The 15,056-nt window shown below is 44.3% G+C and overlaps 1 protein-coding gene across 1 annotated transcript in view; it reads right to left on the bottom strand.

Annotated features, from left to right (window-relative positions):
- SUCLA2 (succinate-CoA ligase ADP-forming subunit beta) overlaps positions 1-13,334 on the bottom strand; it is a 431,233-nt gene extending 417,899 nt beyond the window's left edge. The window contains exon 1 of the mRNA XM_086934991.1: positions 13,175-13,334. Within this exon, the coding sequence (XP_086791117.1) occupies positions 13,175-13,300 (126 nt within the window). The 5' untranslated portion in view covers positions 13,301-13,334. The remainder of the gene's footprint in view (positions 1-13,174) is intronic.
- Positions 13,335-15,056: the final 1,722 nt, after the last annotated feature.

The following is a 15,056-nucleotide window of genomic DNA, read 5'->3' as shown; positions in this document are numbered from 1 at the left end:
AAACATTCAGATTTGCCCATAAGCAAATCTACACCTGCATATTTGCTCATGCTAAAATGCAGTTCACAAATATTTTCTGGGAGTACTATTTCTTGGCCTACTTCTGTAAATTCCTATGAATTCATGGAAACTGTACATATGCACTTAATGCAAAGATATAAACCATGGATGCACTTTTGAGACTTTCATTAATAATTGTGCCTGTTGAGGGAGGAGCCAAGCCCGCGACCATGATGGCCGCACTGTAGCTCGGCTCCGTCAACCTTCCCGCCTGAACCACAAATCCTGTACTTCATCCTGCCCTGAGGAGACACATTCGACAAACTATGGGAAGGTGAAAGGCTGCTTGCACTCACCGTTTGTCCCGGGAGCTCCTGAGTGCCGCGGATCTTGAGCTGTGCCCTGGTTTGCTCCGGAGCCTCCGTGGCGTGCAGGCCGGGGACTCGCCTGCGACGGTCGGCCGGAGCGGGGTATCGACGCCGAACCCCGGTGGAGGGGAGGGGTGGGCTGAAGAAGCCATTGAGCGATTGAACCGGTGGCGACTGACCGGGCCCGGTCTGCCTCGGACGGGGGTAGACCGCGTAGTAGGCTTGTCCCCCCTTTGTTGTCCTGCCCGGCCATCTTGAAGCCCTTCGCCCGGAATCGGCAGGCGGCGCCCATGATAAGGTGGCGCCGGCTACCCCTTGCTTCTTGGCGGCCCATCTTTCTGCACCAAGATTGCCATTAGCGGGACCCGGTGAGACTCCGTGGGGCCTTGTTCAACGGCCCGTTCCGGGGTTGAGGAACGGAGCACCCTTGTTGCACCGACAAAATGGCGGCCGGCGCCCTGGGTCTCGGACCTGTTGGGGGAGGCGACTCTGGTCTGTCGAACTGCACGATGGCTGAAGAGTGTGGGGATGAGCCCACGATTGGCGATGTCTTCGCTACCCTGTGTTCCTGGCGGGCGACCATGGCCTTTGATGCAGCTGTGGAAGATAGCGGTCCTGCCACTTGGCCTGCTGGGCCGCCCCCCATACATGCGGCCCGAATGAGGGAGTGTGCTGACTTGCCTCTCCCAGCTGCTGCGAGGAATACTGCCGCCGCTCATTTGGGAGATCATATACCTGCTGCCTCGAGTCTCCGGGAGGTTTTGCCTGTGGCGGACTTGGGTGAGGGCCCCACGCTGGGGTCCGTCCAGGTCAGTCTGGCTGGGGTACCCGGCGGCTGTTTGACTCGAACTGCTTTGGTGGGGTCCCACGGTTGCTCCGTGGGGGACACCTCCCCCCTTTGGTCGGCGGGACTGCACCCACGCTGTTTGCTGCTCCTGACGTTGTTCTTCATCTGTTTGGTCCGCTGCCGCCATTGTTTGCATTGCTGCTCGAGATTGGGATCCCCTGTTTTGCACCCTTGGCTTGCCTTGTTCCGATCCTATGTACACTTCATGCCTAACTGCTTGCTGTATTTCTCTTTATTGTGTGCTAAAGTAATGATCAGGAGTGGACAGGGGTGAGACGGACCTGCCTCGGCGGACTGCTAATTAATGTATGGAGACGAGGACTGCTCGCAGCTGTAACAGTATGACCGATTCCGCTTCATGTTCCTGGTGTTTGAGTTTGGGTCGAGCTCGTTTCGATGTGGGTCTTAAATGTATTCAGGCGGGGGGTGGGAGCTGGATGTCCGAATGCATATCTCCTCTCCCACTGGGGGGGGGGGGTTCTTTTTCTTCCCCCTTTCCTTCTTTTTATTGTCTGTAGTGTTCTTTTCTTACTTTCTGATTCTTCTGGATTTCGGGTTCTACTTAGGGCGACAGGCACGCTGCCTGGGGGGTAGGATGTAGCCTTCTGCAGGGTTGCAGGGTAAAGTCTGTATATTGTTCGTCTTTTTTAGTTCTATGGCTCTTTTGTATCCCTTTATCGGGAAACTGTGTCCGCGCACGTACTCCATGGGGTGTTGGCTGACAGTGTATGATATGACTTCTTCGCTTCAATGATAATAATAGCACACTTACACGTCTTACTTGCCTCGACCCCCACTGTGGGTCTCTAGTATTGTTTGCTTTGCTCGCCATGGGGCGCGTTCTGCGGTGCTGCGTTCAATCTTTATTGTTTTTAATATTCCTTCCATTTTTCTATCCTTTCTCTCCTTTTCCCTTTCTTTGGGTTAGTATAGTGGATGGCTATCTTTGCGTTGCTGCTCTGAATTCTTTGATCTGTACCAGCACATATTTATGTGGTGACGGGTGGACGGTGGGCAGCGGTGGGAACTGATTAGAAACGAGAAGACTGTGTGTTGACTTTGCCAATTGTTGCTATTATTTCCGGTTCTCACTGCTCCTTTGTACTGATGCTTTACCAACTGCCCGCCATAGGAATTCAGATGTTAACAGTTGCAATTGGTCCTGCTATACTTCCTACTATAATATAAAAATTAACATTCTCTTATCCTGCTCCTAGCGGTTACACCGAGCCTTTTAATGATATCTGATTGTTCATGTAATGCTGAGAAACTGCTGGAGAATTTCAATACCGATTTCGTGCGTCCATAATGTGTCGTGGCCGGCCTGATTGGTTGTAGGCCCGTATTTGTACGCTTCTGCTTGAACAATAAAGGTTTTCAAAAATGTTTTAAAAAATAATAATTGTGCCTTTAATTAGGCCTGCCGTTAACCATGACCTTTTGTTTTGTTTTTTATTCTGTCTCTCTCCGTCTGTCTATTAGCTGGCGTCCCTGTAAGTGACAGTATTATGCTCTTTTAGAAGAAGCATATTGTCATACAAAGTAGTTTTTTTCAGTGCCCAGAACCGCTGTGTGGCAATGTGTGCTGAGACCAACATTTTTTTGTTTTGCTTTTGCCAATGCTTGTTAGAATGGTGAGGATGGTGAATGGTGAGCAGCTCCCACACTGTTAAGGTTTTACAAAAACCATGCCTAAACAAGTCACGCCTTGACAAAATCAAAAGGCTGACCACCAATTTCAGACCCACTAGCTTTGCCAATGCGTGTTTGTTCTTGTTTTCCATATTCATATTTAAACTGGTTACACTGATATTCCATTCCGAATATTTTTGGGAAATACTAACATGCATCAACATGTTACTAAATGATGCCGCAAAGATATGGTACCTAAAATCTTACAGTAGTTTAGCTAAATGTTTTCTTTTCTTACATGCATTTTTTGTGAACGTTTTATTTTGAAAGCAAAGAATCATCACTCTGCTTTCAAGCTTCTGCAAATATTTGCATATAATCAGAGAGAATTCTGGGTGCATTATACAGAGCCTCATATTATTAAACTTAAAATGTGTGTACACTTTTATACTGGAACCACCGTCAGTAGTACAGGCTGAGCTTAAAACATTTACTTTCAGTGCTCACCCCAATAATAAAGGCTATGTGTTAATGAACCATATATACAGGTTTGGACAGCATTAACACACGTATTATATATAACACACACTTTACCTTAATTTTAGAGAATGCTCTTCCCTGAGCCACAATGTGGTACTGTAAACTGGCAGCCAAAGGGTTTGTGTTGCAGGGGGTTGGGCCTACTGATCCCAAGGACAAAATGCACATTAAAACTGGTTGCTCTTGACCCCAAACAATATGTCCCGGGCGTCGGGCTATAGGAATTCCACATCCCTGGACGTGGTTATTTATTTCACAAAATGGAGCATAGTCTGCCACAAACATTAAATGTGGAAGAGTTTCTGGGTAGATGAGCTTCAGATCACAAACATTTTTATTCCTGGGCTTCTTAGGATGCATTCTAAAAGTTGTAGTCTTGGTTCGATTCAAATGGACTAAAGTGCCTAAAAGATTAGGATTATACGAGTGCCCCAATTGTGCAGCGGTCCTGCACAGCCCCTCTGTAATACACACTAAACAGATGCAAAATGTATATGGTGTGCCCTCAGTTGCCTGTTGCATTTTTATGTTATATTGCTGAATTTCAATTTTACAGATTGTGGGGAACAGAGCTCTTTTTGTAACTAAGCCCTGGAGATATTGGCCTCCATGCTGGGGTTGTTCAATAAGCATGGCCTTCTTCTGCCTCCTCCTGCCTTTGCACTTCACCTGGGCTTAAACTCAATTAAGCAATTTGGTTCCTGCTTGTGGCACCCACTGACGCCATATGCTAAGAGCATTGGTCAAGTGAGCCGCTCAGAACACTTAGCCTGTCGACTCGTGCATTCTACTTACTCTCTCATCCTAGGGTGCCCAGGTGAAGGGTGAAGAGAGATTAAAGGTGTTCTTCTGAAGCATATTTGCTATTTCGGTCGATTGGGACCAGGAAGGGCTTTGGGCTACAATCTCGCTCTGCCTTCTGCACTCCTTTCTGTTCCTCCTTACCCCTTCATCTCTCATCTTAAATCTAACTACTTTCATACAGAGGACTACATACTTCATATCTCAACTGCCACAATTACTGGATTTTTCTTATCACTTTTACAGTTAGTGGATGTCATTAAATAATGGAGAGCAACTACGCTTGTGGCCAAACTTGACAGAAGGCAAGCAAAATAGATAATTTGTAAGAATTTGAACATGGGCGACTGAATGCTATAGATAGCATGTCAGAGTGATAAAGACAAGGAAAGAAAGTGAGGAAGGAAATGGAAATACTAAGGATGTGAGAGAATGAAAGTATGAGTAACAATGAGAAATCAAAGGTGAGCTTGATTAAGGGTGTGAGAGCGAACATGACTAGACAAGTAACAGAGTGAGAGAGAGGATAACCTGAAAGAGTGAGAAACAGACAGGGAGAGGAAAAAAATGATCTAGACAGATATTGGGAAATTACTAGCCATTGGAAGGCGGTCACCGCCCCCAACACTGCGCGATGGCTGCGGGAATTTATTAAGTGGGCGGACTGTGAGGGGACCCTCCGGCTTCAGATGGCTCAGAGAACTGACAATGATAGATTATTGGGCACGGCGAGAGCCTGGGTGGCGATGGTGGATCTCCTTAAAAACCCAACTGATGACGATGACTGATCTCCCCGGGTGTGGGGGACTCCCTTTACTACATGGGAACACATCTACAGGTGAAAGGGTGGGACGGTGGCTGGGGGGGGGACGACTAACGCGGGTGCATCCTCCTAGATGGGACATGGATTATTGCCATAGGAAATCAAACAAAATAATAGGAATACATATGGTGCAACAAGTGCCCTGTTAGGGAGAGCGACATGTCTGAGGGGAGGAGGGAGGTGGGGCTAATGGGGGGGGACCAGGGAAGGGGGGGAATAAGTTGGGTGGGTTGTGTTCTTAGTTGTTTGGTAAGGCGAATTGGTGAAGACAGTGTACGCATAAACCCTGGGGTAGAATGGTTCGGCCCCTGAGGACTACGACACAAATTGGATGGGATAGGACTCCTGCACCTGATGAACAATTCTCCTTGCGAAGAAGGAGATGAAGGCATAGATGATCTAGTAGGATGCAGGACTATGGTTGCTGTAGACGGGGCTGCATGATTGCGCGATTCTATATGTTGCCCACAAGACCATGAGAATGTTATATCTGTGAGAAATGAGAAAAATGAATAAAATCGGTTTTAAAAAAAAAACAGATCTAGACAGATGATACAGACAGAAGGGAGAGGAAAAGGTAAGGAGGGAGTGGGAAATGAAAGGAAGAAAGGATGCTGGAAATAGGGAATTACCAAGGATTCAGAGCAGCAGCCTCCCTGTGACACTATGTGATATGTATACCACTATAAATGGAGGGTAAGTATTCAATAGCAAGCATTCAATGGGTCAGCATCTTATATGTAATCTGTGGAACAGTACTTGATAGGGATGTGAAACTAATGAATATGCATTCCATGGTAAACTACCTGACAGGTGAAAAATTCACTTATAGACCAGTACAGTAACTAACGTGTATCGAGGCACAACATCTCTGACCGGCATCAGAATTAAATTACTTAAGACATTTTATCAGAGACTAGTCAATGCACTGTGGCCCGAAAACATTAACAGGAACACAGAAATTCCAAATATCTTTATTCTGTGCCATAGTAGCTGATGAAACAGCAAGTAAATGATGCAAGTGGTTCTCTGAGCAGTTTCTCCGAATACCATAGTACTAGCACAAACTATTAGATTCCCAAGTTCTCTGCCCTGATATCTCTGAAGGACATACACTTATGCCAAATGCCCTCTGATAAATATATTCCATGACGCGGTAAATGTAATGACCATTGTATCGCCAGTCAGACAATTGAACATTTATGCTATTTCTACTAACAAATGGTCAACATTAACATTGTCATTTTTGCGCTACAGAGAATTTATACTCTAGTACAGAAGCAGAGCATGAATCAGGAGTATTTCATAAGTTCTAATTCTGAATTTTCTCTAAAAGCAGTGACGTTTTAGGCAATTTAGGGCCCAATTCTGATATCGCTAGGAAAGCCCTCCGTATGACTCGGATCTGGGGGGCTTTCCTAGCGCATCGCGCTGTGAGAGTCCGACCAAACGAGTACGATGCACCAGTATGATGACGGACTCAGTTCGCTCGGACTCCCATTGAACTCTACGGGAGCTTGTATACCGAACTCGTTCACAGGCTCCCATAGCAAAAAGGGGTGGGTGGGGAAAAGCGTATACCCTGTGGCGGGCACTCCATGGTGCCCACCACACTGTGCAAGCTTCGATTGGGGGACCATGCCCCCCCCCCCCCGTGACCGATTCGGAGGGCCTCGGGTGAAGGGGGCCAATTACCCCCCCCGAAGTCTGATTCCCACAGCTGTTTCGTCTCGCTGAGACGAAGTCGATATGGCTGTCCGAATCGTCAGAATCAGGCTCCATTGCACAGAACAATTAGTCTGTGAGTGAGTCGGATGGACAGGATCAGGTTTTGGAAACGATTCGGTCGACACGGACGAGATCTTCCCATCGTACTTGGGCGTTCGGAACAGGGGACGATTGTCGGAAACAAAGGCTCCGAATCAGATTCGCACCTTCCGGAACCCGTCTAGAGGCCTTCCTAACGACATCGGAGTCAGGCCCCTAGTAGGGAACAATAATTCAAGTGAATCTTTTTTTAATTAATTGTGCTGGGTTCCCTTCCAAGTCTACCATATAGTTATAGTATCATCATGCGTGTCCAAATGATTCAGTTGTGCATACAACTAAGAAACATCACACACAAACATGTCACTGCAGCACAGAAAGACCAATAATCAGAGGGAACCCTGACTGTGACCTGTCAAAATAAACACTTTTTGACATTTTAAAAACCTACCTTTTAAATACTAATAGGTCACTCGTCTGCAGGCATTATAGCCCAGAAGGCAGGGTGCATGGTATTTAAAAGTAAAACATGTAGAAATGTATTGTTAACATGTCCTTACATCGACTAAGAGACAAAAGCCATTTTCAATATAGAAAACCAAAGTACAGATTAAAATACTAATTCTGTATCTCAGGAAAATGACCAGCTAGAAAAATTATTAAATAACTATTTTTAAGAGTTTTGAAAAACACAAATCCAGATTTTAATAAATATTAAGGTAAGATAACTTTTAGAAAGTTACCCTTTAAGTCCCTGAACTGTCAGGAGGCTAATTAACATATGCCGCAACCAGACAATAATTAGCCTTAAATAGGTGTGAAATGTCTACCAAGAGCAAAAAAATTGTCTGACCTGAATTCCAAAGAACATGTAGGGTGGGGCTGTGGGCATCCTTTCTGACACTACATGTCAAATCCTGCTTGACAGGTCTCAGGGGAGGGAACAGGATTCCAAGACAATTCTTGCAGATTCTTGTGGAGAAGTGTGGCTCAGGGGTTAGAGGCGGCAGACCCGGAAGCTGAGATCGGCCCTGGACCAGGGTTCAATTCCCCGCCTCGGCGGGTCTTGGGCTAAAAAATTCCACGGACTCGATAATTCTCGCTCAGGTGCCCTCTCGACTCACGGGTTCACACTCTGCGACTCTGGACAATAGCTTGCTTAATCTCCACAACGGCCCCTCGCGGCGGGATGCCTGGCTTTCACCTTGTGGATACCCTGCCGGGATATCTCACAGGGGAATACCAGGACGGGTTCCCTAAGCAAGCGCCGGGAAACCCACTGCGGGTAGCTGTGCGCTATATAAGCTCAAATACATTTACATTACCGTCTGGAATCCCACTCCAAATCCCTCTACCTAGCAGCCCCAACGCTTCTGCCGGACGAACAGTGGAGGCAGCTCCTTCTCCCACCTGGCAGCTAAGACCTGGAGCAACCCCTCTCTGCACCTCACCATCGCTCCAGAAGTTCAGGAAGGACCTCAAGACCTGGATGGGCCATCACTAGAAGAACAGGCAGCATGTTCTCTCAGTGCCTCTGGACCCTCACGGGTGATGCAGCCATGCTCTACAAATCCTTATTTATTGACTGTCAAATGACTCAGCTTTTGTCCTACCAGAATTCTGTCTCTTGGCTTACTGTGGGAACACTGACTGCCTTTAACTGAAGTTTATTGTTAGATGTTGGTAGACATAGAATTGCCATAGAACATTCCAAGACCTAAGACCCCAAATTTAGTTTGGCCAAAAACTTCGGCCATCTTGAAAATGGCCAAAGTAGGTAGAGATAGTATAGGGAAACTAGACCCCATTGGTCAGGGGATGCCCACTAGTGAGTGTTAGGCATAAATATGGCACCTTCAGGCACCCACTTGAGCAAACTTCTGGACCTGCAGATGATCAGAAGAGGACTGGATCTGCTGTTTGTGACCTCAGAGGAGCCCTGAAGTACTGTACCTACATATCTGAGATTGTCTGGCTAATTTCGACTTTGTAAAGATAGATTAGATTGAGGGGAGAAAAACATTAACCAAGGTTTTCGCCATTAGAGCACTGTATCAGTTGATCTTGGCAATATTAGATGATGAATTGGAACCTCCATCTGTAAGATGACGTAGGGATATGGGCCTTGAGATTTCAAAAGACTGTTACAATTGAGTAATATGGTCCAAGAAACCTTTAGGGCAGCAACTTTTAAATTGCATTTCAGTGTAATTAATAAATTGAATTATTCGACACTCCTGATGATGTTGTACCAAGGAAGATGATGTTGCACCTAAATGTGATACTGCAATCCTGTATCACGACTTTAACCAAGATGGGATACAGCCAAGATATGCTACACCGATGACCATTACATCTGCATGACAGTACCAGTTTTAAGTAATTCTGTGGATAAGAGTTATCAAGAATGCATATAAGTTGAAGAACCTTAAAAATGATTTTATAATGTCCACAAGTCTTTCACGTTGCTCATTCGGAGTAGTGAGGAAATCACATCTTATACGCACATTGTAGACCGAGCAAAAGTCAGAAATCAGAGTTGTAATTAAGCACACTCATTTCCTCCAGACAGATTTCGAAATTTGACTGGGTTATTACGTCATAAAAAGGCAACTAATGTAATAGTCAGTAAGTAAAACAGAGACCCTGCACATTACGCCTCATTCCGAGGGGTGCTACTTGAAACAAATGTGCATTTCTGCAAATGCTAAATACCACACCCCAGAATCGGTATTTACAAAGTGCTTTAAAAACCGACCCATCTCCACAGTACTTGAAATAAACACTGCAGTCAGAAAAACACAGCTATACTTACTGGTGCTAATGAACCTTCCTCTATACACAAAAGAAATTAGATAGTAGTCTTGGGGAGTAAGACTAAAATTAGCAGAAAAGTGTTTCAGAAAACACAAAAGTAAAAATGTTTCAGTATTTTAGGACGGCAAACTAGAGAAACATGTAAACCATGAAAATAGAAGTAAGGCAAGGCAGGAACCGCTGTAATGCTCAGAGAACTCTCCTCCTTTTCTGAAAGCCACTATTTCCCACACAATTAAGTCTTGTAGCAAATAAACATTCCCTGCAGCTAAAAAAGGAATGCGGTTCTCCGAATGATAAACATCACAAATTACGTCTGAATAGACTGTCCAGTTTAATGGCCTTAGAGAGAAAACTGTTCTGAGAATCAAATATTGTAAACGTGACGTTGACCTAGCCAGCACCATCGGAGTCACTTTTTAAGAAAATTAAAATCTTTATAAGTTGTAAGTATGGTTTAACAATTTGTTTGCGGTTATTTTCATCTCGACTGGAATTCACAAGTCAAAGTCAATTTTTTTTGTTTATTAAGACCATAGTCTTTAAACAATAGCAATAGGCAATATCACAAGTTTAAAGTGGTATTACGAATGAATGAACCTTAAAACACAAGCCAACTGCATTTGTTCGAGTGTTTTTATTCTGTGGAAAACACTATCTGTGATTGTTGGTTGGTTGTTTCTTTGCATTTCATAATTTTCTATGGCCAAGAAGAAGCTGTACATTTCAATTCCGACAGGAACATTGACATTACATCAGTGATGCATCGCCATGTATTCAAGCAAAGTGAAATATAGAAACTAAACACAGGGTCCACTGTAGGCCCGGTGCATGTCACCAATGAAAACTGGAAGCAAATAGTAGCTGCAGTCAGCAATGTATTGATATATTCTGTACAGGGGCAAGCAATCACCTTCCATCGACTTCTAAACACTGTGCGAAAACAGTGTGGAAAGTTGGCTCACAGAGAACAAACAACATTTACACGACCACCAAAATCCTTATAGAGCCAGCAAGAAATGTATTTAAGCCAATGACATGGTGGGTGCATTCTGAAATCCGACATTACTTTGGGTCAAGCCTAGCCTTAAAAGGAAGTTTTTTGGTTTTCTATATAGAGGAAACTTTAGCCAAAAGTAACAGATTTGGAGGTAGTCAAATTTAAGAAAGAAGGTGCCTGCAGCATGAGTGAGTGTGAAAGAAACTAAGAACTGAACTAGGTTAGTCGAGAATCATTTCAGCTGAACTACACCCACTATACTTCCACGGGTAACACTACTCCTCAGACTATGAAAAATAAAATTAGAACACATCGCCAATCATTTAAAATATACAGCACCACAGGGAAATGTCTTCAATGTAGTTTGGCTCCTAAAAGTGAACTGGGGGGGCGGGTGGGGTAATGTATGGTGTGGGGGATTCAAAGGGATTACGTAGGTCATAGGACTGGGGCTGCTAATGGCAAAGCGTGATATATCCAACTACTGCAAATCTAGGACAGCGAACCCAAAAAGCGAAAGATTAGCTGGAAAGGATAGACCTTCATTGGCAGAAGCTGTAAAATACAGGGCATGCGGATCTCGCCAAAAGAATTATAGACTAGGAGGAAGCTGATTGGGGCCTTTTAAAATAAAACTATTTAACTGTAGCTATATTATGCCATAATTTATTTCATTGTTATTTGCATATATTAATCCTATACATGTTTTTAAAACTGTCATATCCAAATATACTGGATGATCGATCGATTATGTTGAAATGCTGTCACAAGCTGATAAAATGTTCTACTGAAAAAAAAGCTAACCGAAAATCACACACTCAAAGACCTAAAATCACAAGGCAAATGGCAAAATACTATCAGCAGTGATTTACAAAAATGAAGCTGGTGCAAATAAATTCGTACCCATCACTTTCAGTGAGTTAATTCAGTCCACAGGGTGGTGCAAAGATCTGGAAATCAGCCTCCTATTCTTACGAACAGGAGTACAAGCCTATAATGTTATAAAGAAGTGATCAGCACACATTCATCATATAAATAATGTAGAAAATGCTAATTAAATTCCAAAGTGTGCAGACCTCATCAATAATTTCCCAAAAAGGTTCCTTTATTCACGTCTCCTTTATTTAAAAAATGTTTCAAATTTAATCTTTGGCCAGTGTAGCCCGTACACTGGAAAAAATGAGTTAAAAATAAATAAAAAATAAAATAGATGTGAATAAAGGAGCCTTTTAATAAAAATGTGGATGAGTCTGCGCACTTTGTAACTTCATTAATTTGCATTCTCTGCACATTTTATACGATGAAAGGTGTGTGCTGATCACTTCTTTAGAATAAAAATACTATTAACAGATAAGCTATCCTTTATCTGAAGAAAATTGGTTGTGAAAAAAAAAAAAAAACTAAAATGTCGGGACACATTAAAACAGAAGAGGAAGAGGGTAGACGATCAAACTGAAACATAAAACAACCTCAGTAGCACTTGGGAACTGCAAAAAAAAAAAAGCAACAAAAAATGAAAGGATGAAATGATACCCCAAATATATCAAAGTCATGGTAAACATCTCGCGAAATATGAGGGAAGACTACTTTGTATTTTGGTTTAACACGAAAGGTGTCCAAATGACTGTTCAAAAGGATCTTTCCAAAAGAAAGGGGTGGGGCTGCTTTAACATCAGCTGCCAAAACAGCGCCGAAATAAGACGGCTGCGCGAAGGAGCATTACCCTTGGGAGACGTGAAACAAGTAGTGGGAATGTCTTGCTTGACCTTTTCAGCTACTGCCCAAAAAAAGCTGCAAGAAGTGTAATGTGATCTAGAAGATATTCTAATTTGTGCATGGGTTGAGTCGGCATTCTGGACTTCCTTTTTCCAATTCTACATTTTGTTTGTGTATTTACTTAACCGGAAATCTATGAAATCACACCGACAACATACGACAACAAGATTCGCTATCTTAAAATGGAACCAGAAGCTTACATAACGCACCGTGAATCCCAGAATTGGACAAGTGAAATAGACGCCGTAAACAGCTGCTATGCTGGAGACATAAAGAAACACCTGTTTTTTTTTTTACATATTGCTAAAAGCCTTTAATAGTGGCGAAAAGAGCCGTTCTGGCGACTACGTTTAGGAGCTCGTCAGGTGTAGTTAGCCAGTTCAATGTCAAAGAGGCTGATATGCACCCGTTTCCACACTTAATAAACTCTTCCAACTGTTGTAAATCCATACAACGTTTTGATTGGGTTATTCCAGCTCCCATGGCTGCAGTGCAATCCCTAGTTCACTCTCAGCTGACTTCCCAGGGCAGTGTGTCCTGGGCCCCAGTACCTTGCGGTAAAGCAATGGAGCTCCGCGGGATGCACTCTCGCGGGCGCACCCTTTTTTCGGCTCGGCCCGCACCAACCCTCAGCCACGGGCAGCCTGGCGCGGAGCCCCGGCGCCGTCTTCGCTCCCCTCAAACCTGAAGGGCGCCCTCCACCTTGCCCAGAGGGTCACCTGGCAGTACGGGAGTGCAGACCTGGTGAACACCATTAGCTTCCCCACCAAAGGCACCGCGCTCTCTATCATTTCCCGAGTTACCTTAGCGGCTGCAACGCTCAGAGTGGTACGGGCGCTGTGCCTCCTGAGCCCCGCCGAGACCCGGCAGCATAGCATGGAGGCCGCCATCTCTGCTGCACTCAGAGACGCTGTCAGCGCAGTGCGCATGCGCGAACTCTGAACGGAAACAAGGCAGGGCAGCACGAGCTCCGGACATGATGTCCCGGGAGCTGCAAGCCTGTCCTGGGGTGAGTTCACAGTCACTTTGGCTTTGAGGGTCCCATTTCTGCCAAACGAACCAAATCCTGCCTCCAACTTCTCCTGGCTTTTAGCACGACCACTCAGCGCGCTGTAAATAGGAATAGTTTGACTTGATCAAGCGCATCAGCGTCAAGTGGAAACTTCGATACAGTTATTCTGATTATTTGTGAAAGTGATGCAGAGTTTTATGATTACAATTAATATGGTAAAAGAAAATTCACATGAAAGTTGAAATAAACATTATGTTGAGGGAATTGTGCTTTTCCTAACATTAGCTAATGTAGGCTTCTATTTCAAAATGGTTAAGTGAATGTTTCTAAGGCCTTCCCTGTTGGGCCCACGGTGATGTCTCATGAGACCTTGTCCTGGTATATTTATTAAGTAGTTCAAGCAGAGTTTTCTCAGTGCACTCGAATGTTTAACGTTATTTAAATGTTCTAGTTATTCCTAGTGTGCTACGACATCTGTTTCACTGTGTCTGGCAGTACCTATTTCAATTCCACAACTGCATGGGTCAGGAACTCCTTCCCCTTAGATGTGCGCACCTTTGTATTGAAACAAAATGTTTCTTCTCTTATTGATATCCAAATAATGTTCGCATGAATCATCGATTTTTCATCAACAGTTTTATTCTTGATTTATTTCTCCTTCTGGCATCTTTATATTCTCAGATGCTAACAATATTCATAAACAGTGTCTTGTAAACCCAATGCATTTCGGGTCCTACTCGACCCTTCCTCAGGGGTCTTTGCCTTCAGCATCCTCTCGGTCTGTACTGCATGTAGGGTAGTGACAAAGGTTCTGACCAGGGGCTAGTCTCGCTACACGTTGATGGTCACAACGGCAACCTTAACATTATTTCATGGAGCGTAGCGGGCTTGCGCAAAAAAGTACTACTTCCTGATTGGAATAACCTTACCGATAAATATGACCTGTGTATTTTTCAGGAAACTTGGTGTCTCGAACCAATGTATAAGTCTGGCTATTCTTCCTTCCATGTTCCAGCTATCTCTTCTGGGCGGTCTGTTAATTTGGGTCAAAATTGCATTAAACTGTAAAATTACCGACCACCATAGTGCATCAATGGACTTGATGAGGCTAACAATTAGGGATCCTCGGGCTACAGTGACTCTGGAGCTTTTTAACATTTATGCCAGAGGTCTGCAAGGGGGGGCTAAATCTCCGACTATCTCTGCGTTAGCAGACTCACTCCTAAGTTGTCCCACTGACTTTGTCCATAATTGCCAGCGATTTTAACTGTACTTTCGAACCGCTGGCTGTGGATGGAGCTGGAGGCTTTTTTGATGAGGATGCGCGATGGGGCATACCGCAATTGACGATCGCGCCAATTAAAAAATGGACACCGATTGTCATTCAAATGAATGCCCTGTTAATGGAGCATGCCCTGGTAGCTGTTAACGGGCGTACGCCATCAGACTTCTCGGGAGCCCACACCTACAATAGGGTTACCTGCCCCAGCAGAATAGATTACATTTTGGTCGACAAGAGGCTATGGAAACATGTGAGTGACATGACTGTCATCCCATCTATCCATAGCGACCATAACCCTTTGTCCCTTTGTATGCGGAACCAGTTGTTTAATGGGAAGCCTCAGTCTAGTAGTAGACCGAGGATGGTGACTAGGGAAATAATACTTTCAAAT

The sequence above is a fragment of the Lissotriton vulgaris genome, chromosome 8, assembly GCF_964263255.1.
Source record: "Lissotriton vulgaris chromosome 8, aLisVul1.2, whole genome shotgun sequence".
NCBI classification, from domain to species: Eukaryota; Metazoa; Chordata; class Amphibia; order Caudata; family Salamandridae; genus Lissotriton; species Lissotriton vulgaris.
Note: the sequence above shows the minus strand (reverse complement) of the source record. Positions and strands in the feature narration are given on the sequence as shown.